Raw genomic sequence first — 26672 nt, forward strand, 5'->3', positions numbered from 1 at the left:
ATGGGTATAAAGGCATAGGATAAGATAATAAGATTTATAAAGCGCACATATCCATATATGTTCTCTATAATTTAACTCAGCTCCACAGCTAGTCACACTAGTACAGTAGCAGTCACATTATGTCGACAAAAATATAAAATTTAATTTCAATAGGCATAGCACATCGACGTGCACAAAATTAAAATCATACAATAATAAATAGTTCTCAAAACATTGCTTTAAAGGCTGCGAAATAATACTTAAACATACTTTATTGATAAGATGAATCTAAAAGAAAGTATAATATGTTTGAAACTGTTAACTAACTTGATCTACTATGAATGATAGATAAAAACACTTACCAAATGCACTTAATATGAGAACAATTATTGCTCCAAACAACTTTGCAACCATAATTAGATATTTAAATGATCGTCTAGAATAAAATTATTAACAATTGACAACAAGCCACACCACGAGAGAAAAAAGGAAGCAACAAAATAAATGAAATGATTATGAATTAAAAAGTTTGTAGACATGTAACGCTTGCATGTTTTTTGGTACTGCAATTGGATGTATTTTTCTGTAGTTTTATTGTCTTAATTATGCCAAGCAAAATGAATCTCCATTTTTTCTTGAACCGGCCGCGTAATACAGTATGTTTATGTACTGTACTAAAACAAAAAAGAAAGTAAGAAAAAAGAAAAAGTCATATTCCATTTTAATTGGCTGTAAGTAACTGTTACGTCATTCCATATGGGGTCACTGCATTTTTTAATAAGGGAGATCAGCGAAGCTGAAAAGTGCTGATCAAATTTGAATACTGTTATCTACTTCAATCATATATTAATCTATAATATAAATGTATTGGGTCATTGATTGTGTAGTATTCACACATAATATATTTGATTAAACGTGTGAGCCTTTTAGGATATAGGATGGCTAGCCTAGACCTCCTAGGCTAGCCTAGGCCTGTCTCTCTGGTCTCAATCGGTTTTCGTTCAGGAGTGAAAGACAGCGAATCACGCTCAATGATGTCAACAATACACAAGTCGACGAGTTGTTATGGGCCTAGGCATAGACCTAATCGAATTAGCCAAACAATCAGAATTATTGAAAGAATATAGCTTTCATATCTGTTAACTATTGTATTCCGAAAACTTTGGATACTATTTATTATTAAAAGTGAGAAAACTTTGATTGAGATAAAATAAATAAAATAGGCACTCTCTAACTGATCTACCCACCCAGCCTACTCTAGCCTTACTAAGTACTATAAGCTTTTCAACTGTCTATTTGTCTAGTCTTTTTACATAGGCTAGTTAAAGATGGCGAGGCCTAACCCTAGGCTGAGGAAATCAATAAAAGGTAAGGGATTTTGTTAAAATTTAAGTTTAACTTTATAAGTTATAGTACCGTTGTATGCTCAGCAATTGTAATCTAACATATAATTAATTTCTTTGTAGGAAAAATTGCCTTGGCTACAGTGTCCATCGTTGGAGGGTAGGTATAAATATTACTGAGTATCAATACAGCACTAACTAGAGTATTAATAATACCCCAAATCAACAAATACTATAAATGGCTATCCACACTGTTCAATAAAATGTTTATAGGAAATTATTCATTTAAATGTTAGTAAATTAAACTTACACAAAGCTTACCCCAGAGCAATTGCTTTTTAAGAACTGTATAGCATTCTGTTCTCTTTTTTCCCCATCATAGTTTATGATTTATAAAGATAATTTATGGTTTAATCCTCATAAAGAATACATTCTTAGAATGTTGCGTTAGTTTACTTGATTAATACGTTACTTGACAGAGTTGGTGTCCTCGTTTACAAGTTATTTAAAGACATTGATAGGGCGATGAACTTTAAAACAAACCAACTAAGTATTGAGCATCATAACCCATACATTTACGTGAAGACTGAGGACATTAAGCAAGGTATTATCTTGTCGGCTAGTATTAATATTAATTAATCTTACCTAATCGCATTTGTGCATGCAAAGTGTTTTTGTTATTAATACAGTAATCTTTTCTTAGATTTTTAAATTAATGTGTCTGCGTCTGTCACACAAGATTCAATATTTATACATTCAGGCTACAACTAAATTTGCAATACACCAAATATCTTCGCAAAACCTATTTTAAATTTTGAAGTTATCTAAAACAAACTTGCAACAATAAAAGAAACACTGACATAATAGAACATACTAGCCTATAGAAAACACTATCATAATAGAGACACTAACATAACACTAGCCTATAGAAAACACTAGCCTATATAAAATAATAATAGATAGATTTATATAGCGCAAATAAACGATGTCTCTATGCGCTCGACAATAAAGAGAACGAGTGGAAAACAAAAGGAAGAGAACAAAAAGACAAAAACACAAAGCTAGCAACCAAACCGGAGTATTGGGATACGCCATCACCGCTAACTGGAGATCAGTGTGTAAGTACCCCAGTTAGCATCGGTTAAGTCTTGATCTTTTCAAGGATCCGGTGCCTCCTAGCCTAGTCAGAAAACAACAATAGGCAAGAAAGGTGAACAAAAGTAAATAGAAAACACTAGCCAATAGAAAACACTACAGTAACCTGTAGAAAACACTAACATAATAGAAAACACTAACCTATAGAAAACACTACAGTAACCTATAGAAAACACTAACCTATAGAAAACACTACAGTAACCTATAGAAAACACTACAGTAACCTATAGAAAACACTAACCTATAGAAAACACTACAGTAACCTATAGAAAACACTAACTTATAGAAAACACTACAGTAACCTATAGAAAACACTAACCTATAGAAAACACTACAGTAACCTATAGAAAACACTACAGTAACCTATAGAAAACACTAACCTATAGAAAACACTACAGTAACCTATAGAAAACACTAACCTATAGAAAACACTACAGTAACCTATAGAAAACACTACAGTAACCTATAGAAAACACTAACCTATAGAAAACACTACAGTAACCTATAGAAAACACTAACCTATAGAAAACACTACAGTAACCTATAGAAAACACTACAGTAACCTATAGAAAACACTAACCTATAGAAAACACTACAGTAACCTATAGAAAACACTAACCTATATAGAAAACACTACAGTAACCTATAGAAAACACTAACCTATATAGAAAACACTACAGTAACCTATAGAAAACACTGACATAATAGAAAACACTAACCTATATAGAAAACACTACAGTAACCTATAGAAAACACTGACATAATAGAAAACACTGACATAATAGAAAACACTAACCTATATAGAAAACACTACAGTAACCTATAGAAAACACTGACATAATAGAAAACACTAACCTATTATTATAGAAAACACTACAGTAACCTATAGAAAACACTGACATAATAGAAAACACTAGCCACTAACATACAGTAATAGAAAACACTAACCTGTAGAATACTAATCTAGATACTTAGACATAATGTAGTGTATACTAAACCTGTAGCATGCATGTTTGTTTGTAGGCCAGTCAAACATGGTAACAAATATGAAAAACACATTGGAGAACATCATCGAAGATAAACATCCAAGTAAGTCCAATACACTTTCGTGTAAGCCCTACATTATAATACTATTAATATACCACTTTGAATTCTGAAAATCTAAGCACAACCTGGGATTTCTTCGCATTGAAAGCAACATGTATAAGTTAAGGTTGTTATTAAGCTCATTATCAACTTATAGTTTGATAAAAAAAGTGTGATGTGCCCAAATATGGTAGTGATGTGCTTAAATTTTGTAGTGGTATGTCATCATCATGTCCATATATGGGGACGTCACATTTTTTTTGTCACATAAAGTTTGATAGTGTAGACAGACCTTTAAAAATAATATGTTTATACCATAGGAACAAAGAATTGTTAAAACAGTAATCTGTTAATAACAGTATTTTGTTAATCTTGCAGGCACATCTTGGTTACCGTTTTGGGTACCTTTAGACACAAGTACAGACAATCCTTGGCGCTTATTACAGAAGGCTAAATCAGATAAACCATATGATCGCCAACTTGCTATATCATCGCTGGCTAATGTACATGGATGGCATGGTAAACTGTTGTATTTCAATCTTAATTTCTTTGTGCTTTAAATATTAGAGAAGATGCATTTTAAAGCTCTGTCTACACTATCAAACTTTATGTGACAACAAAATGTGCCCATATATGGACATGATGTCATATCACTACCATATTTGAGAATATCGCTACCATATTTGGGCACATCACACTTTTTTTGTCAAACTAGTTTGATAGCATTCAGGTTCCTGATAACCAACGTAAATAGTATAATTCTAAATCACTTTATGTGACAAACAAATGTGATGTGCCCATATATGGACACGATGACATATCACTACCATATTTGGGCACATCACACTTTTTTGTGTAGACAGCTTTAAACATTTAAATTGTTGTCTAATTAGATGCCGATTACCAAGTTGTCGCTCAAGCATGTGATCAGAACACTCTGATTGGTTTAGCTAGGTCACCTGATGTTGATAGTCGTTTCTTTCTTCCACCCCCTCCTCCTGTTCAAGAAAACAAGGTATGTTTGATTGTAAATGACATAACCATCATTTAGTGACTCTAAAGCTCTGTCTACACTATCCAACTTTATAGGACAAAAAAATGTGGTGTGCTCAAATATGGTAGTGATATACCCAAATATGGTAGTGATATGACATCATCATGTCCATATATGGGCACATCACATTTTTTGTCACATAAAGTTTGATAGTGTAGACAGAGCTTTAGGATGCTCTTAAATTGTAAATTCTTGAAGCTATTTATAAAATGTTTAAACATTTTCATTGTTACACATTATTACATTAGGTAAATTTAGTTGAAAGGTTTCGCCATCTGTTGGCCTCACTACCTAAAAGTGGTTTAGATGCTTGCACAAAATATTTTACAAAGACTGCCCTCTTAGGAGACGATGCAGCGCAAGCAGATGATCAGGTAATTTAGATCCCTTTATTTCAAATCTCTTTTTAGTTTATCCCAGGACTCTTAAATAGAATTTCTGTATTGTTAACCAAAGGCTAGTACTAGAGCGACTTGTGCTCAAAGAATCCAACATAAAATTCTCCATAAAAAACTTTATCAGCCGATTTGGCGTGCTACTTTAAATGCATTGTTTAATTAAAGCGCAGATATAATATTTTACTGTCTTTAACATAAATAATACTAAATCTAAAACATCTATCTTTTCAGAGCGGTGCTCTTTGCTTTGGAGGAAATAGCTTATCCTTTGTGAGTAGTTTAAGTAGAGTTCCCACGGAGCGTGCTGAAAGGTTCTATCTGATGTCACTTATCAACCATTCTGAGGTATGTAATAGTAGAGAATCTGACGTACAGATTTAAAGCCTTTTTCGCACTGAACTTGAAAAATGGTAAATTTAACCATGGTAACTTGATGATGTCATATGTTAACCTGACTCGCATGTTTAGATTGGACTTTTTAGCCACATGGTTAGTTTTACCGAGACCATGATAAGTTTTACTGGGCAGGCAGTGGTCAGTAAAAGTAACTATTGTACTTGGTTAATTTAACCCTGTGGGAATTGTAGCCAGGGTTCAGATTGGACATTCCTTGGTCATTTTAGCCGACTCGGTTAATTTGGCCAAATTAAGTCCAGTGTGATTGAAGTTTCACAGTATTTCCCTAAATCTACGACAGAAGAACTCTTTCTTTAGGACACCCCTATTAAATGGGACACTTTCCTGTGAAACAAATGAATGCGATATATGTTTTAACACTACGGTCAACCCTATTCTGGGGACACCTCTATTAAACACATTTTTTCCTTTAACAGAGGTTATCAATGTTATTTAAACATCGTGCATCTATTGTTTTTTGCACATGAAATAAACCTTGTAATTTCAGATTGAATCTCATGCTGAAGATATTATTAGTAACGGTGGTTTGCAGTTGCTGATGGAGCTGCAGCAAAGGCGCCCTCACAGTTTACAGTTGCAATGCTACATGGCTCAGGTTCTTGGCAATTTAGCAGTATATACACGGTTTCATCAGAACATTATTCAAGCTGGTATGTTAATAACATAATTCTTTACATTTCTTTAAACATTCGTTTAACAGGAAATTTTTTTTTAATAGAGGTGTCCTCCAAATAGTGGCGTATTTTACTTGAACCTTCATTTTAAAAATATAAAATAAAAGGATAGTTCAAACTCCAGATCATCACTTAATTACATTGGCAGTATATTAAAAATTGGCGGTGGTGTTCTGGCCTGCTCACTCCAAAATTTATAATGGTGCTCACAAAACTTTTAGCCTAGTAGACAGCATATAATAGCGTCTTTCCTCATCAGGGTTGGTACGTGTACTGGTTAACTGGGTTAAATCAAAGCATATACCTCTCCAGATGGAGGCTAGCCGTGCCTTAGCTAACCTTGACAGTTTACATACTGGTAATGTATTCAGAAATGGCATATACCAACTCCATCCACAGTACAGATACAGGTTTGTGAATAAGCATTTATTGTTTTTATTTTGTACATATTAAAGTACCTAGAAAGAGTTACCAATATCCAGTATATAGTGAAAGTTACAGTAGATTCATACCTTTTTCTAAACTTAAGTTTATTTATGTGACTACAATTCAAAATTTGGTTTTCACTCTTGCTTATCTAAAAATGAATTACCTTTTTAAAAATGTTCTCAATGTATAAAGTACAAAATATGGCAAAAATCTGACCATTTACTCAACTCCCTGACGCAAAACTACTCCACAGTAGTTAAATACAATGAACACATTTTAATCTAATTCCCTACAGTGATGAAATAGTTGCGGATGTAGTATTTGTACATGGTCTTCTTGGTGGCGCTTTCCATTCCTGGAGGCAGCGGGCATCTGCAAAAGAAGAAACTTCTGACACAAGTACCAATGATAAGGATTTGACACCTTGTTGGCCTAAGGTATAGTATAAATATATTTATTTTATATCACAAGGATGATAGTTGTCTTTGACAGCTCTTGTCTCTCCTCAGTGCTCCCTTTTTATGTTTCACTGAAAGGAATAAATAAATAATAAAAAACAATGTGATTACAGCTTAAAAAGCAAGTAACCACAACACGATACGAATACATCACTTCAGATAAGCCAGTTTGAAGTCAAATCCCTACGCAGTCTAGTCATGCACAATCACGCCTACAGTAATTGGTTACAGATGTAGTTGTTTGTGTTCACAGACTTAATAATGTTTTCTATTTTTTTAGATAATTTTCTCTACACTTTGGATACAATCAATGTTCATCATTTAATTTCAGTTATTTGTGATTTATTTTTGTTTCTTACAGACGTGGTTAGCTGAAGACTGCCCTCATTTACGTATCATAACAGTAGCATATGAAACTCAGGTATCCGAATGGACATCGTCATGCCCATATGGCCAAGAAAAGTAAGAAAATGTTTTCTGAACACTCACATCGAATTGTAAGATAAATAATTAAAAGTACAATACAGTCAACTCTCCCAATACCAGACTCTCTGAAAACCGGAAATGCTCCCAAAAAAAGACTTTTCTTAGGTCCAAAAGGTCCCAAATTCATTTTTTACCATTAGAAACACATTCCGAATACCAGACTTTCCTGAAAACCAGACATATTAGGCCAGCCAAAATGTGTCCGGTATTGGAAAAGTTGAATGTACCAATAAAAGAGGCATTATCCAGAAGCGTCATCAAATGCAATTATAGTATATAAAATTTGATATAACATGGTCTCAAATTGTAGAGGACATTATAATACATATCTACTCAGTTAAAGTGAAAGGTTATGATGTTTTGTACCACACAGGCGTTCACTAGCTGCCAGGAGTCAAGAATTACTCAAGAAATTAGAAAAAGCTGGAATAGGCCAGCGACCAGTTATCTGGGTGACACATTCAATGGGAGGTAGGACCGTAATTTGTTTATATCCTATCCTAGTCAGAATATATACTTTAGAAATTATGGAAAAACACCTCATTATTAAACAGATAAAAGCAGATACAGGATCATAAAATCACTTTATGTTTCACTTTTCCCTTAAAGCTCTGTCTACACTATCAGACTTTATGTGACACAAAAATGTGATGTGCTCATATATGGTCATGATGATGTCATATCACTACCGTATTTGGGAATATCACTACCATATTTGGGCACACCACACTTTTTTTTGTCAAACTATAGTTTGATAGTGTAGACAGAGCTTTACTCATTCTTGGGTCCTATACACTTCTTACTATCTCGTAAAAAGTTCCAATCCAACCTGATTCTTGTGGTTTGTTTACAGGTAAATTTATCAGGATTTCTCACATAACAAATATTATTTATATATTATTATATTATTTATATGTTTTTATCATTATTTTAGGTTTACTAGTGAAGCAGATGTTAATAGATGCATGGCAGAGTAAGAAACAGCAAAGTTTGGCTAGTAAAACAGCTGGAGTTGTGTTTTATAGTACACCACACCAAGGCTCAGCCATCGCAGCTTATTCACAACAGGCCAGCTACTTGCTCTACCCATCGGTTGAGGTAGCTGAACTACAACAAGGTAAATAATATATTATTACTGGAAAATAATTGTAATTGCATAGCTATAAGATATCTATGTGTTTGGCGGTGGGGTGGGGTATGTAAATTTAAAGTCAACAACATGGATTTTATGGATATTACGTACTGTAGTAGTGAGTGGCCGAGTGGTTAAGACATAACCATAACATCAGCAAGGGTTTCGAGGCTCACTCGCTCCATGGTTCTAGTAGAACGAGTCTTCTCGGATAAGAATTATAAACTGTAGGTCCAGTGCACAAACTCATGTGCAGTTTAAAGAACTTGTTACATCTTTCGAGACGAGTAGGGAGTTACCCCGGTGTACTAATACACACACACAGCCACTGTCACACACAGCCACTGATCATAACTGGGCTTATTGTGCAATTGGGACTTTTTAAAGGTGTTGTTTACCACCTGTTGGTCCTATCCTAATGTTACTGTATGTATATTTCTTTGGATGTACATCTTAGTGAGAAAATAATAAAATAAATATAATAATAAAATAATATAACAATAGTACATAAATCATAGGTCCCACTGTACTTGTAATTTTACAATTAAATTTTTAATTTAACAATTGTTTTGTTTCACAATTGTCTAGGTGCTTCATCATTACGCCATTTACACGGCCAATTCCGTGCGTTTGTTCAAACTTTCGGTTTACCTGTGTTGAGCTTCGGTGAAATGCAGCCGACAGAGGTCGCTCTTCTTAAGTTATTTGTTGTTCCCATGACTTCAGCACGTAAGTCTAACAATTATTTTTTTGTAAATAAATTATGTCTAATGAGGTAAAAACTTATATATTCCAGAGTATTGTACTTAATGATGAAACTGATCTCTTCTCTGGAAAATATTTTACAATATCATTAAATTATTTAATAATTCATATGAATTTATAATTTGAAAAGTACAAGTCTGACTAGAAAGACTGTTTAATTTGAAAGTACATCACTCTCAATTACGTAAAGTAATTATGTCTACATTGCTATTCTATTATGGCAAGTCAATTATTACATAAAATTAGATTACACTAACCATTGACTATCGCTGTGTTAGGATATCTAGGTCAGTCAGGCTATTCAGACATGGTTTAATAAAGTAAATTGAGTTTATATTTGGTTAGTAATTCTGTGCTGAATATCATTAAACTATTATTAGAATTTATAAAAAAAACAGGTAAATTATGTTCGTAAAGTTTAAATAGTGGCTGTAAATTTCTACAAATGATGATTAAATTTCTTTACAGTAAAAAAAGATTATTATTTATTTCTATTATTTTATTTTCATTGAAATGGGTACTGATATTTTATTTCTTTTAATGTCTTAAGGCACATGTGGCCAAGAATTACCAATAGTTAATTAATCCCTGTCCTATCAGATAGTAATAGGTGGTAATCCCTCTGATATAATATATATAAATCCAAATTTTAAAGAGGCAGTAGGCAGACTGGCTATGTTTGTCTTCCCCTAAAAGTTTCTGAAATTACAGTACAAAAAATAGGTCAACACAATTGTTAGGCCCTCACCCCTTCCCCCACCTATTTAAAAATCTTGGATCCGCCTCTGTCAGTGGTAATCCTGGTAAATTCACACATTAACGTCCGAAGGGGAATGTAAATATAACAAGTCAGTAATTACAGTATTTATTGCATTCAGTATTACAGAGACAATGATTTATAGACAGCAATTCATAGGGCCTACACTATTTCATAAGCATTGAAAAGTGTGCACAAATAAATGGCATAATATCCAAAATATACTGTTGTATTAATATAACATGCTAACTGCAGTGTCAGTATAAATATGAGAGGATGCAGCCTATACGAGTAATACTCTTTTAATCAATCAATTAATCAATCATCAACATTTTCATTCCATAATCAAAATAAAAACATATACAAATACAATACAAATTCCTCCATAGACAGCAATGCATACACTATTTCATAAGCATTGAAAAGTGTGCACAAATAAATTGTATTAACCAAAAAATACTGTAAAATTAGTAGTAATATAACATGCTATCTGCAGTGTATGTAAAAATAGTAAATGTAAAAAATATGAGAGGAGGCAGCCTATACGAGTAATACTCTTTTCCTCCTTATTTCTACGTAGTAAAATCTCTATAATTCTATTTTACTGTCCTCTACAGATCCCGGTTTTGGTGATTTTTACATGCTAGATACGAATCATTTTGGGGTATGCAAGCCAACTAGTCATTCATCACCTGTATACCAAGCCCTATTGAAGTTTCTTAATCGGCATGCTCCATCGCCCCTTCAAGCTAAAATTGCTGAAATTCTTACTCAACGGCCAATGAACAAGCATTTGGATACAATAGAGCCACCTCCCTTTGCTGGATTTGACCAATAGGCTGTCACCAATCAGAGACAATGCTGACGTTACACAAACGGTGTAAAATTGTTGAATTGGGAAGAAGATATAAAAACATAATGAATATGTTTTAAATATAGACTATTGTTTCATTCCAATACAAGTATATTGTTTGTTCTTATTACTCCCACACACATACTACCTCTGAAAGGTTAACATAACGTGCTATAACTGTTTTAAAATGTTGATTTTTTCAAATGTAAATAAAGTATAGCAAAAATAAATTTAAAAAGTGCAATTCAATGCTAGTTTTGCCTTTGACGAATATCGAGTAAAAATATTGGTGCATGGAGGTATGGTGCGTGGAGAAACCTTGAGATTGATTATATTTGTCGCAACTGAATTGGAGTTGGTTTAAAAGATGTTTAGCCACTAAGGTCTACCTGTTACTGAAAACATGGGATGAACCCCTACAGTAGCATTATGAACAAATTACAATCGTAATATTTGCTATTGAGTTACAAGCGTTGTCAGAACGAGGTATTCATACTGTAATTTATATTTTATAAACTAAAATTAATAATTTATTATTCATATTATTTATAAGAAATTTAAGCAAAATAACAAATTTATTTGGGTTTAATATTTATTGCCTATTTAAAATACCTCAACCAAACTCATTATTATAAATAACTTGCATTTGGAAAGTGTAAATTGTTTGGCCTGAACTAGGGTGTTTCGGGAGAGTTTACTGTACAAATATTAAGATCAAGATTTTATAGGATGGCAATTTTTATTTTATTGTTTGTTTTGCAATATTTACGTAACTGTAGGTTGTTAATTTGAATAAAGTTATTAATTAAAAAAATTGTTTCATAATTGTATAATTATAGACAGAGTTATACTTTTGTATTGTATGCAGTGTACACAACTCAGTCCGAACCAGGAAAAGAGTTTTCGCATCCAACCAATCAAAACAGTTAATGAAAGCGCAAGTTAATTGAATCTGAACACTTTGCTGTTACGAAGCTTATTATATGACCTTGCTTATGATAAGAAAGCATAACTCTATAGATCAGAACATACCCTGAGCAAGGCAATCTAACAACAGGACACTAAGCTCACATTGCCAAGATAGAAACTTTGATCTTATGTCTGGCTGCAACAAATACCAACAGTACTGTACTATGTACATATTCTGCGCTGCGCGGTGTCTGTTAAGGGGCATATCATGATCGTGTCACAGCCACAGATAAACCCTCTGATATCTGGAGCTCAGCATCCTGTTGTTAGATTGCCTGTCCCTGAGTATATACATTCATCATAAGGAAAGTGTTTTTACTTTATTTTTAAAACCACATTCAACAGCAAGGTTGTGAATTATAGGATAATATGATACCCAAATCAATATTTCTATTTCTGTCCGTTCTAAATCGGAATAAACTAAACACGTATATTGTATTACTAATTTTTAAAAACGAAACAAATATTATACACGTCATAACCTACTTAAATTTTCTAAAAATAAGTAGAGATCTATTAATAAAACTAATGATTATTGACATACAATAACAAATAAAATTGATGACGACAATACATTAAATTCTGTTATTTTTCTTATTGTTTATTAAACATCTGTTTTTATGTTTATTTACTAGATCATCAAGAAGAGCTTAACCTTATTATCCAGAACAATCAAATTTCTATTTATAAGATAACTGGTTCAATAACAACCCAATTGAAAAGATAGGTGAGGACACTAAGAAACTTTATAGATTTATAATGTCTAAATCTAAACATCTAAACTGGATAGAATAATTTGATTGTAGATATAATATTTGTTATAATGTAGTTTGTAATGACTGCTCACTGATTGCAGTGTCAGATCCAGGATTTTGAAATATGGGTTGTAGTCCAGTTCCCTATGTATTTTCGTGTGCAAATCATGGGGAAAGTGTAAACATTGTATTTTATGAATGTTTGAAGCATGCTGGTAGCAAAAACCGATGTCAAATTTCTAAAATTCATCTTTGACCTTTGACCTCAGTTTGAAAATGATTGCTGTAAAATGGCCATATCTCCGTAATGCATTATTGAAATGAAATAAATTTGGTGTCAAATTATTTGCAAGGTGCATATTTATATTCGCTTTAATGAAAAAGTTTGTCCAAAAATGGCCGGAAGTATGATTTTTGGCATTTTGACCTTTGACCTACTTGTTGTATAACTCCATAACTACCAGTTGGATTGATTCAAAAGAGGGCTCATATTATTCAGAAGACCTATGTTTCTATTCAATTTAATGAGAACTTTTGCATGAATATGGGGGGTTAGGGTTTGTAAACGTAATGAAAATGAAGGAGGGTGAGGGGGATTGGAAGGGAGGAAAAGTACATTTGTTTTGAAATTCTGCAAAGTTACAGCGGATATAGTGCAAGAACTAAAGGCAGTAAAGCTCTGTCTACACTATCAAACTTTATGTGACAAAAAATGTGATGTGATGCCCATATATGAGCATGATGTCATATCTCTACCATATTTGGGAATATCACTACCATTTATTAGCACACATATCACACTTTTTTTGTCATACTAGTTTGATAGTGTAGACAGAGCTTAAGATTAAATTTATTTGAATTAAACAATGATGAATGTAAATACAGTGTACACAGATAATGAAACACAATTTATTGTGATGCCTACGTAAGAAATGTCAACTTTATTGTCTCTCGGTATGCCTAGTCCACTATTCCAATTCAACATCAGGCAAACAAAATGACAACGGTTTAATAATTCCTCCACATATTACGTTTCAATGACATGAATAATTCATAAATAAACAACTTGCACATCTTAAATGAATTTAAATTCAATAAATGTTGAATGTTTAATTGACCAGTTTAAATGGTCATTACTTTACTTTTAAACACAAACACTAAACAAGTTTTAAAGTGATTCCTTCTCATGAACAATTGTACTCTATAATTTGTTTTATTTACTTAAATAAGTCTCTAATCATTACTGTGAAGACAGACACACAGGCATAAGTTCCCTCATACACTGTCACACATTTATCAGGGTCTCCAAGTTCTCCCCACCCCAATATAGACTAATTTGATATAGGCTTAGCTTTATAACTATACGTTCTGGTCCCCCAGTTTGGCAGTAATTGACTACCTAGTAGTGGTCGTTAGATTTTATCATTGTAGTCGGACAACTTCAATTTCCATAAACAATGATCTTTAAATACAGAATCAGTTAAATTATAAGTTAAGTGTATGTCTACTGTACTACAATCAACACATTGCTACTCCATCTTGAATACTTTTGTGCTCATCTGCAAATCTCTGAGTCCCGATTGGTTGAATCTTCAGAAATTCAACAGATATTTAAATCTACAGACATGGAATTTGTATGATCAAACACAATAAGAAGTGGCCTAAAGCTCTGTCTACACTAACTGTATCAAAGTATGTGACAAAAAATGTGATGTGCCCATATAATTATGGACATGATGATGTCATATCACTACCATATTTGGGCACACACATCACTACTTTGATAGTGTAGACAGAGCTTTATACACACGTTTATACATTGTCTAATCATATACATTTTTATTTGTTATGTCTACTTTTAACTTTAATGTTTAGGATAAAGTGAAAATGTTCATAGAACTGTGCACAATATTACCTTTTAGTTTTGATCAAAGATCTTAAATATATTTAAAGTCTTTGTTCATATTGACACAATTAAAAGTCATATGAAACATATTTACAGTACCTAGTTTCAATACAGTTATGTTATTTGTATCCCACTGTTTTGTTCCATACTATAGTTTTCAACTCTGTATATTTTATTATTATTAAACAATGCAATAATGACAATAGCCAATTGTCATTATTAGAAGATCACCCATTGTTTATTATTTTGCTATTATTAAATTATCTGCACCTTTATACAGAAGATAATTTGCTATTCATTATATCCAGTATAGTATGTATAGGGCCTAGTCTCAATTTGAAAATGGGGTTATACTACACCAACGTTAATTAAGTTAAGGGTGGGCTTATTTCTGCATACAGTATAATTTCATTTATACTAATAAGTTTATAATATATTAATTCATAGTTTTATTTAATGTGAAACGATATTATAATGAAAAAGTTACCCCAAAGTTTCAATTATTATCAAACTATATTAAGATACTTATTTGTGGAGAGTAGACTAAGGGACAATTTTTGTACATTAACTCAAAATGATTGTAGAGCATAATAATTATTTAATATATCCAATTTGATGTATAAAGAATAAATTCCTTTGTTGTAATATTTGTTAGTTTTATGAGGTCAGCATTAAAAAACTGTATATAATACTACTAATAATAATAATAATCATTACATCTATATATAAATAATTTGAAGGGAAAGTAACCATTTACTCGGTGGTCAGTAATAATGATTTGAGACTTCATTATAAAAATTATGGATTATTTTATAAACATGTTTAGGAAATTAAAATATTTTTTTTTTCTTAGAACACCAGTAAGTAACTCCATTACTTTGGTTTTGTTTTTACAAGAAGAAAACTCCCGGCAGATATCAGGATATACGAATGTTTGTCTAATGTCTTTATAATACTTAGTAAATTATAATAATAAAATTTATTTAGATATATGATATATATTTATTGACCAATTATGAACAAGAATTAAAAGAGATGCTCTCTCTGGTTTGTCGTCTAGTAATACTAAAATATTCCAAATCTCAGCAATTAAAGAACAAAATATTGACATCTTTAAAACTCTTTCTACTTGTCAAAGTTTTTAAAAGTTTTAAAATCACGCACAAAATATTCTTCTATATATATTCTATAATTAGTCGTTTTAAAATTAAAATAACATGTTATTAAAATAAAAATGTCATATCTAAAAATAGTAAATAAAATACATGCACAAAAATAACTTGTTTTAACTTCGAAGAAAAACATTCTTGATAAAAATATATGTAACACAAAATCATTCTGGTAAATATTATTAAAACGATCTAATATTTTGAATCACAAAACATGGTGAAAACTTGTAAACATTTATAAAATATTAAAAATAGTAATATAGTAATCAACATTAATTTTTAATTGGTCAAAATCGGTGATTTCTTACAAAATGTTTAGTAAGTGCGAACAACGAGAATATGACTGCATATAGCAATTCCTATCAACAAGCATACAAGACTCACCATAGCACAGGTGCATATTCCTCTATAGAAAAACATGCGTACACATTTTTCCATAGAGCATACACTTTTTAAAACCCCTGTAACTTACTACTGTAAGTTAAAGTTTTGCATGGAAAATTTTACAAGACTATAATACTCTTGTAAACTACTTGTTAATGCATACAAAAGAAAAACATATTTCTTGACAATATTAATCTCTTAACTACAGATAATTTTTTTTTCAATATGTGATTGTTGAATTGTACAACAGTGATAAATAAGGCTATGGAAACTAAATATGATTCCTTTACATGAATAATGCAAAGACAATAACAGTAGTAAGTGTATTTAAATTCTTCAATATACTGCAATATTGCAGATCTTGTATATACAGTACTACCATATACAAATTGAAACAATTTTATAGTATATGCTTTCCCATCTATAAAACTGTACAAGACATGGTATATTTATCATACAGACATAAACAACATTAAAAATAAAGAATTTCCTGATACATCATTTTAGTATAATCTGATTTAATCAATGATAAAATTCCTAACTACCACTGCTAATTAATTGGTCATATTTATTTTAAAGAATTAATTAAAAAATAACTTGTTTTTTTTCTCCTGGATTTTCATATTGCCAGATTGGAAAATTTAATATTTTTTATTTATTTATATTGTTTTATACACATGAAGATACATTAATTCTGGCAATTCCACCTGTAAAAACTGAATACTCTACCCAATTGGGTAAAACATTAATTTTCACATGAGATAAGTATTACATACTACATTTGGCAGCCTCTATCCTATTCTATTTTAAAATAGGGTCTAATTGAACAAATCGCATTCCCTTCCCTATTCCGTTATTTATGTAATTGTAAATGTAAAATTGCAACCTTTTTTACATTAATACATTTTTTTAATGCAATGAAAAAATCAATAGTGACGATGATATTGCATTTTCTATCCTGTTTATTAGCTGCAATATAATGGAATAAGGGTTTATAGATATAATAATTAACGATTTAACATATTTAATCGTTATTATTACCGGGTATTAAATTATAATAGTCTTGGGAAGGAAAATACACTATTTAAAAAAACCCATTGCGTTCTACTAAGATAGTCCCACAATAATACAAAAGGGTTAACAAAGACAATATAGTGAAATTTTTATACATCTAATATACATATGCACAGAGAAGCAGGTACCTTTATCATTTAAGTAAACTCTATGGTATTTTTAGGATGTACAGACTCAGCCTGTCATTCAAACAGAATACATGGTACACTACCATACATGATCAAGCAAGACATCGAGCTCTTAATTCCACTCTAAAGCTCTGTCTACACTATCAAACTTTATGTGACAACATTTGATGTGCCCATATATGAATGTGATGTCATATCACTACCATATTTGACCATATCACTACCATATTTGGGCACATCACACTTTCTTTGTCAAACTAGTTTGATAGTGTAGACAGCGCTTAATTCCACTCTAAATCTTCTTGAACTATGGCGTTTATTTAAATGAGGAGCTCATTTTATCACTCAACGATAAAAGATTTTTATCATAATCATCATCAGGTACTAAATATGTTGTGAAACATACAGTACTAATATTACATATATTGCCATTTTAAGAGGTTTTTAGGCAAACCACTAGCCCAAAGGTTTCAAATAATTCATTAGTGCATATGGGATAAACCTGAGCCTGGGTAATTCATTTTAGTTAGGCTAGAGTTGTAATGTTGCAGGAAACATTTACATATTTATTTTATAGCAAATTCATTATTTGCCAACCTTCTTCAGTTACTTTAGACAGTTCCTTTAAATTCTACACTACACACTGTACAAATGCTCACAGAATATTATAAAAATGTTCCTTATCTTAGTTCACTTCTTTAAGATGCAGTGAGTCACCATGTTTGACAGTAGGCTGCACATCAAGTAACAACTTGTTGATTTGCAACTTTATTGTAGCCAAGATCATCTTCTCCAGTGCAACTACACAATATTTCAAAAACTGCAAAATTTCTTTTGCTGTAATTAAGAATTCACATCGATTTTTATTCTTGCTTGCTAATACAGTAAACTCTCTTCATAACGGTAGTGACGATTACCATAGTGATTTATGTTACATTGATGTTGGTGATCACCATAGTGATCTCCATGACGACGTGCATAGTGACCACTTGTACAGTGATCACTATGACAATTTCCATAGTGATTTGATACAGATCCACATGGCCAACGCTTTTAGTGATCTCCATGGTGATACCTGCTAGGTTGTGCTTGTTGGCATGGCAATGGTTATAATTAGTATTTCAGCTACTGTATTAATCAGCTAGTCTAGCTAATTAACCCTGATTTACCATCAAACAAAGCTGGTCATTGGTCATTGTCCACTGCTGTTTCTCTAAAGAAAAGAAAGAGAGAAAAATCAACATTACCTCCAATAAAGTTTGAACAACTTATGATGTTCTGGATAATTATAATACCTAGATTTATATACCAAGGGTGAACTTATATATACTAAGGGTGGACTTATATACCAAGGGTTGACCTATATACCAAGGGTTGACCTCATTTACCCAATAAAGACAAGAGTAGACTTATATAGACAATGGGGAGCTTATATATACCAAGGGTGACCTCATTCACCCAATAAAGACAAGGGTAGACTTATATAGACAATGGGGAGCTTATATATACCAAGGGTGGACTTATATACACCAAGGGTGACCTCATTTACCCAATAAAGACAAGGGTAGACTTATATAGACAATGGGGAGCTTATATATACCAAGGGTGACCTCATTCACCCAATAAAGACAAGGGTAGACTTATATAGACAATGGGGAGCTTATATATACACCAAGGGTGGACTTATATACACCAAAGGTGGACTTATATATACTAAGGGTGGATTTATATACCAAGGGTTGACCTATATACCAAGGGTGACCTCATTTACCCAATAAAGACAAGGGTAGACTTATATAGACAATGGGGAACTTATATATACCAAGTGTGACCTCATTTACCCAATAAAGACAAGGGTAGACTTATATAGACAATGGGGAGCTTATATATACCAAGGGTGGACTTATATACACCAAGGGTGGACTTATATATACCAAGAGTGGACTTATATACCAAGGGTTGACTTATATACCAAGGGTGACCTCATTTACCCAATAAAGACAAGGGTAGACTTATATAGACAATGGGGAGCTTATATATACCAAGGGTGACCTCATTCACCCAATAAAGACAAGGGTAGACTTATATAGACAATGGGAAGCTTATATATACCAAGGGTGGACTTATATACACCAAGGGTGGACTTATATACACCAAGGGTGGACTTATATATACCAAGGGTGGACTTATATACCAAGGGTTGACCTATATACCAAGGGTGACCTCATTTACCCAATAAAGACAAGGGTAGACTTATATAGACAATGGGGAACTTATATATACCAAGGGTGGACTTATATATACCAAGGGTGGACTTATATACAAAAGGTAAACTCGTTTACCCAATAAAGACAAGGGTAAACATACTGTAGACAATGGTGAATCTATATATACAAAAGGGTGGACTTAAAAGGCGATTTATACACTTATAATGCTATTGGACTTACAATACCAAAGGGCGAAAAGTTTGGCAAAATCATAATTTCTATTAAAAAGTTTTCTGTACTTGAATTTTTATTCTGTATATAGAAATTATCCGAAAGACATTGGTAACACACATTATATATTATGTTTGTAAAATTGAGTGTTTATAATTGAATGTGTGATTGAGAGATGTTGCATAACAATGGAGTGTACTAAGCATGACTATGTGAAACAAATCCATGTTTCACTCTAGTACAGTTTTAGCAGCATGTAGTACTGTACCCATGTTTTTGTTTAAAACATAGCCAATAAACTAATAAAGTTGATTTGAATAGCGAATGCCTGGTAAACTGTACTAAGCGCGATTTCCTGGATGGCGGTCATAAAAGCTAATAACATTTTCGATGATCATTCCAATTTAAAAAGAGCAGATTGAACAATCAAATCAACACTATTGTAACCATGACAACAGTTCCTGATTAGTTCAAACATCAAAAGGAACAGCTGAATTTAACATTGTCAAATAATCTTAAAAGCAATGTAGTTTCTGTTGATGTTGACCATGATCACTAGTTGGAATTTAAACAAATCAGTATTTCTAAAGAGGACAGGAAATAGCTATTTACGGTGTGTTGTAAAGCTCTGTCTACATTATAAAAAAAAATGTTATATGCCCATATATGGACATGATGATCTCATATCACTACCATATTTGGGTATATCACTACCATATTTGGGCACATCACACTTTTTTGTCAAACTAGTTTGATAGTGTAGGCAGAACTTAAGAATTTGTCAACAGGTTTTTTTTATTGAAATGCGTAACACATATATTTTGTATTACAACTACTGTATGTTTTTTTTAAACTACAGGTTATTTTGATTTAGTGCATCGCTTGATCGACTTTAGTGCTAATTTATTAGTTGTGTTCAATATGAATGTAGTATAAGAATATAAAAGGCTATAATTATTCTAATTGGAGCATTTTTGTAATTAAGTTATAATGATCAAATTAACAACAAATTGCTGTTTCTAAAATTAACTTACAGATAATAAGTGCATTTTACATGTTACATGATTTTAGCAAAATACATCTTTATAAACCTTATTTGGCAGACTTGCATATTCGATAATTCCTGATCAATGTGAAAAATGACTGACAGCGAAATCAGTACAAGATTTAACGATTTCCTGCCAAATATTACAAACAAATATAAAACCGCAATACTAGAGACACAATGCAAGGACGTGGACGCAACGCAAGCGAGTTGACCAATAACAAGCAACAGTTCAAATAATCCATCGCTTGTGATTCATCGAATCACTTATGTTGCGTTACCTCCTTGTGTTGCGTCTGTAGTGGGAACCAAGGATTAAGATAACAATTAAAATCTGTGTTACATGTGCGTACAGTCCAGAAATAGTGCTATTTCATACCACGCTGAGGCTGAAAGGAATTGCTACATAAAATACTTGCATCCCGCTACATGTGCATTTTTTTTAAACATTTCTTCTATTTTTCAGTCTCATGTGGTTATGTTGTCATTATTCCTTTGTTTTGTTGTTATAGTTATGCATTGTATTGTAATAACTTGCACTAAATCCTGTATTATTATTATTATTATTATTATTATTTTGGACACAAATGATGATGAAATACTAATGCAAATTTAGACATAATAGTCTTACCCTTCTTTTAAATATTCTACTAAAGAAACCAGGTCGAGGCTGAGGAGGGGGCTGGTCAAGAAGTAGGTCAGGGGTAGGTGTATTATTAACACCAAATATATTGAGTTCCTTGAATACCTCTGTTTCAACCATCTGAAGAAAAAAACATAAATATAAAAGTTAAGAGAGTTGTCTATGTGCATTCTTAAAATCATGTTACTATAAGAACTTTCTTGAATTCAGTAGGCTGGTTTGATTGACTGATGTGCTGCAGCCATATATATTGACCGGTGTGCTTCAGCCATATATGTGTTATAGAGAGACTCTCTAGTTATACAGTAGAACCTTCATTTTACGTACGGTACGGGAGCAAAAGGCGTACGTAAAACATAGGATTCATAAAATCCAGGTTGACCTTAAATTGACCCCCAAATACGTAGATCGTAGCTAAAAAGGCTGTCGTGTATATTTACTTTACTCACGCAGTGGTCACTAGCTTAGCCTCCTAGACTAATCTAGGCCTAAGCCAGGCCAAGCTAGATGTGAGGCCTGGCTGTGAGGCCTAACTAGAAAAGTATATGCAGGCTGTGCGATGTTTAAATAAATTGTTATAAATAAAAAATCAATGTTCTTGTATTTTATATCATTAAAAGCAGTTGCTGCTGTAGGGTAATGACGTCATTGGTAATTTTATGCATATGTAAATTCCAGGGAACGTAAAATCAGGGTACGTAAAACACAGGTTCTACTTTAACTCTATGGGATATAAGTACCTCATTTTGCCATGGTATTGCTACACTTCCAGTATTGAACTTCTCGTAAAACTTCTCATCGCTGTGGTCTAAATTGACTCCTTTGACAGTTGAAAATTGCTCGATATCCAGAACATCTTTTGCATAAACTGCTCTTGGCTAAAACAAAGAAAATAAAACATCTTTTGCACAAATTGCTCTTAGTTAAGCAAATAGAACATAGTGGTATCCAGTACTTTAGACACAGCTGAATCACCAAGGCTTTTTTAAACAGGGGTCACAGGTCACATCCTCAATCATATTTAAATAGGCAGTAAATCTGAATCTTAAAAGCATTATGAATTGTTACGACCTGGTTCCATAGAGATAAAGATATTACCACCCAATTATCTATTACATAGTACATTGTCTATGGATGTTGTTACAAGTGTGCCAGATTAAATACAATATTGTATTTCACAGTGTAAGCAAGACAATCATTTTTAGCATCATTAAAAATTAATTAATTAATGTTCACCACTTACATCAGGTTTAAAGGGCGGTTCTACCATTCCAGCTTCAAGCCATTTGAAATTAATACAGTTGAACCACGATTGATCTTTGACCTCTCTAGCAGAGCCTTCACTGTAACCAAGACGTTCCTCAGGATTCTTATTAAGTAACTAATAAAAGAAAAAAATTATTTAAAATAACAAATTGCAAGCTCTGTCTACACTATCAAACTAGTTTGAAAAAAAAAAAGGTGTGATATTCCCAAATATGGTAGTGATATCATCATTTTGTTGTCATATAAAGTTTGATAGTGTAGACAGAGCTTAAGGGTGTACAAATTACTACGGGAACAATTTTAATTTAGTATATTAGTAGTAAAACCAGGCTAACTAGATGATCGGTGTTTTTTTAGTGTTGATTTGTGTCCAAAAAACCAAACAAATCTGAACAAATCAGAAAAAGCAACAGAATAACTTATTACAACATATTAAAGAATACATTTGCTTGATTGTTTACTGGGGAACCAACCTATAAAGACAAAATCTACTTAAGATCAATAAATACATCAAAAACCTAACAAAGATATTACAAATGTTGTTTCAATTAAATAAAACGTAACGGACGCTATATTTGTTGATTTGTTCTCAATGCAATTAGCAAAATCTCTGATAATTAACCAACTTTTTCTATAGTGCGTTTATATAATAATTGCTTTCAATAATAATTATCACCACATACTACACCTAGAACTATTATTCTATTAATGTTTCTATATATACATCTGTTTTTAATGAGCTTATTAACCCAATTTATAAATGAGCTACAAGAAATTTAGAAAGGAATTATTCTACATTTGTAAAGTGTCATGAACCCAAATATTAATTGGGATACATAGAACGTAACGTCGTCGTCGACTTAAACCAAAGCAGAACATTCACACAATTACACAATTTAAATTGCTTAGATGATTCTATTGAAGTATTACTCAAATTCTTTAGATATTTTATGAAATGTATGTTAAAATTGAATTTTGTGAGTTGATTTATTATAATATATAGCAATCTGACTGTACATATGCTATACACTTACACTTGTTATTTATTTATTCATATTTTATTTTCATTTATTTATTTATTGACTACTTTTGAAACATTTATTATATATACTTTTTTTTTATATATTTTTTTTTCTGGTGGAACTAGCCTTAAAGCCCTCTGGGCTTATTTATGTTTCTCCAGCATAAGTACATTTTAATTTAAAAAAAAAAACTGTAATGTTATCTCAGAATGATGTATCTTTTGAAAATAAATTTGAATTGAATTGAATATACTTTCCAACCAAAAGATGGTAAGTACAAGTTTCAATATTTAAGGCTACTCTAACAAAACACTTTATTTCATGTTATGTATAAATTTGTATTACAATCATTTAATTTTCTTGTATAAGGTTTTATTTTAACTGTTTGTATTGTATGGAGTGAGTTTGGAATCTGTTTGGGCTTTAGCCTATTCTCACTGCTGGTTATTTTTCATTGGTGACCGAATAAATATGATTATTATTATTTGAATTAAAATACCTAGTCTTAGAAGGGAAGGAATGTTTAAGTTTAAGATAAAACTTTGACCATTAGGCCGGTCACTCCGTGAAGTTATGAATACATACTCGTTTGCAAATTGCTGTCGCTTCTGAGCTGAACGCACTTGTGTAAGTTTCTGTGTCTTCCTTCACCCTCCTATCGACCTCTTCTCGTTTCACCTTCTCCTTGCGAGCACGAAATGGGGCCTAGAAACAGAGTTAAAATAACATTGTTTTATAAACATATGATGTTTGTTTATGTTTACTGCAAGGAATTCTCAGTATATTTATTTGTACTTGTTTCTTGTTGCTACAATTTATCAACAATGTTGTGTTTCTAAGGTAAATATAACGATCGTTTCCATGGCATTGTTCATGAACCATAATGTTTAAATGTTCATAATGGTTTTCAAGTATAATCCCATGGGATGAAATTAGGCAATACTACATGGGATTGTGCATTGAAATTTGCACAAGGACCTATTTTAATGAATCTATCTTTCTAATAGGATTCTATTGATGTCGAACTAACAATACAGCTGGGAGTGGGACCATAAGCCAATCAAGAATGCTATCTGAAATAGAGACTAAATCAATTTTTTTTCAACAAACATCTAAAAGTAATTTTTAGAACAAACAAGTCCAATGTGAGACTACATTTAGTTACTGTACATGTTTTTTTTTACCCACATAAAAAATCTTGAGACTGTGAAAGTGTCATAACTTAAACTTAGGACCCTGCATATTAATCTAGGACCCTGGATATTATCCTAGGACCCTGGATAAACCTTAAGGACCCTGGATGTTAACATAGGACCCTGGATATTAACATAGGACCCTGGATAAACTTACATGACCCTGGATATTAACCACTAACATGGTTATTCTCTGAAGGAATAAAAACCTACTTTTCCTTGAATCATTTCATAGATAAGACATCCTAGGCCCCACCAGTCTGGACTGAATGTATACTGTTCATTCTTGACAACTTCAGGGGCTGCAAGAGAAAATGAAAGGGTCAGAAATGAGAATTTCTATGCTTGATGGAGAGAGAAAATAATGTTAAAATATGATTACTTTTCGATACTGTTGTTAACTGCAAATATCTTATCTAGAATACCTCGTGAATACACAACTCTCCCAATTTGGAAATCTCTGAAAACCTGAAACTTTCAAAAAACAGATTTTTCTTGAGGCTCAAAAGGTTCCAAAATCCTTTTATCCATTAGAAATTGAATTGCAAAATAGCAAATAAATAGAACTGGAAAACCAGCATACTAGGCCAGTCAAAGTGGGTGTCTGATATTGGGAGAGTTGTATACATGTATATACATTCTAAAAACTAGAAACTCTCCCAATACCAGACCAAAAAGTCCCAAATTCCTTTTTACCATTAAAAAAAAACACTTTCTGGAAAACCATACATATTTGACCAGCCCAAAGGTATCTGGTATTGGGAGAGTTGACTGTAAATGCTGTATCTTATATGTACATAAATGGTATGTTATTCAATCAAAAAAACAAAAAAAAAATTCTGCTACACACTCTTTTTACACACTCACCTTTTGAAATGATTACAGTAACTATTATTAGGTGTACAAATAAATGTACGGATAATTATTCAGAATTTATACTTATATTTAATGTTCACAAGTTTTGTGGGTCACACGTTTACTGGGTCTCAAACCACTATTCCAAAGTCAGTACTGAACATTAATATACAAATGAATGTTTATGAGTTATAAGATTGACCGATTTAAATTCAGATTAAATGTATTATCATAATGTGCATGTAGAAACTTACAATGAATCCTATCGTACAAACAAACTATGGTACACAAAACATTATACATGGCACACCGGAGTTAAATAGGACGATCATGTTTAAAACATATTAAAGATGTATTGTCCCCCAAAATCATGAAAAACAAAGATTTTTAAAATCGGACTTTGAATAGGCCATTTTGCAGTTTTAATGAAGTTGTTCACTTCCATAAGAAAAAAAACGGGGGAAAAAAATTATTTCACCTATAAAAAGACAAAATAAACAGTTAAATTACCCAAAAACTCATTGTCTTCCAGACAATTTGACCATTTTTTGCTTTAAATTACATTTTTCTCAGGTAAATAAATTTTTTTCAGACCCAATTTTTTGTGAGAGTGAATAACTATTATGTGACATTAAAATAACATATTCAACAAAAAAATTTAAAAAAATATTTGTTTAGGGGGACAATATATCTTTAATGTTCTAAAGTAAACTTTTACTCAATTAATTCACTGCTTCCATCTTTAATTAATGTCAAAGGTTAGATGGGAGGCTATAGGTTATTAAAAAATACAGTGCTGATTTTGGCCATGGAAGGCCATGGAATAGTAGTTATGTGGC

At 32.0% G+C, this 26672-nt stretch overlaps 2 protein-coding genes across 2 annotated transcripts in view; one reads left to right on the top strand and one right to left on the bottom strand.

Annotated features, from left to right (window-relative positions):
- Positions 1 to 775: 775 nt before the first annotated feature.
- Positions 776 to 11786, top strand: LOC144837351 (protein SERAC1-like). The gene is made up of 16 exons (XM_078692420.1): positions 776 to 1347; positions 1446 to 1482; positions 1802 to 1926; positions 3501 to 3566; positions 3942 to 4082; positions 4457 to 4578; positions 4866 to 4991; positions 5247 to 5360; positions 5920 to 6082; positions 6366 to 6516; positions 6831 to 6972; positions 7355 to 7455; positions 7853 to 7950; positions 8414 to 8596; positions 9200 to 9340; positions 10751 to 11786. Exons 1-16 carry the CDS (start codon positions 1308 to 1310, stop codon positions 10969 to 10971), a joined length of 1971 nt encoding a protein of 656 aa, XP_078548546.1. The 5' UTR covers positions 776 to 1307; the 3' UTR covers positions 10972 to 11786.
- Positions 11787 to 13636: 1850 nt separating this feature from the next.
- Positions 13637 to 26672, bottom strand: part of LOC144837352 (G protein-coupled receptor kinase 5-like) — a 63745-nt gene continuing 50709 nt past the window's right edge. The window contains exons 11-16 of the mRNA XM_078692421.1: positions 25192 to 25280; positions 24371 to 24490; positions 22741 to 22878; positions 22238 to 22375; positions 21486 to 21617; positions 13637 to 18584 (exon numbers count right to left, since the gene is read on the bottom strand). Coding sequence (XP_078548547.1) covers positions 18564 to 18584; positions 21486 to 21617; positions 22238 to 22375; positions 22741 to 22878; positions 24371 to 24490; positions 25192 to 25280 — 638 coding nt within the window. The 3' untranslated portion in view covers positions 13637 to 18563. The remainder of the gene's footprint in view (positions 18585 to 21485; positions 21618 to 22237; positions 22376 to 22740; positions 22879 to 24370; positions 24491 to 25191; positions 25281 to 26672) is intronic.

Source organism: Antedon bifida, chromosome 3 (genome assembly GCF_963402885.1).
Source record: "Antedon bifida chromosome 3, ecAntBifi1.1, whole genome shotgun sequence".
In the NCBI taxonomy this organism is placed as follows: domain Eukaryota; kingdom Metazoa; phylum Echinodermata; class Crinoidea; order Comatulida; family Antedonidae; genus Antedon; species Antedon bifida.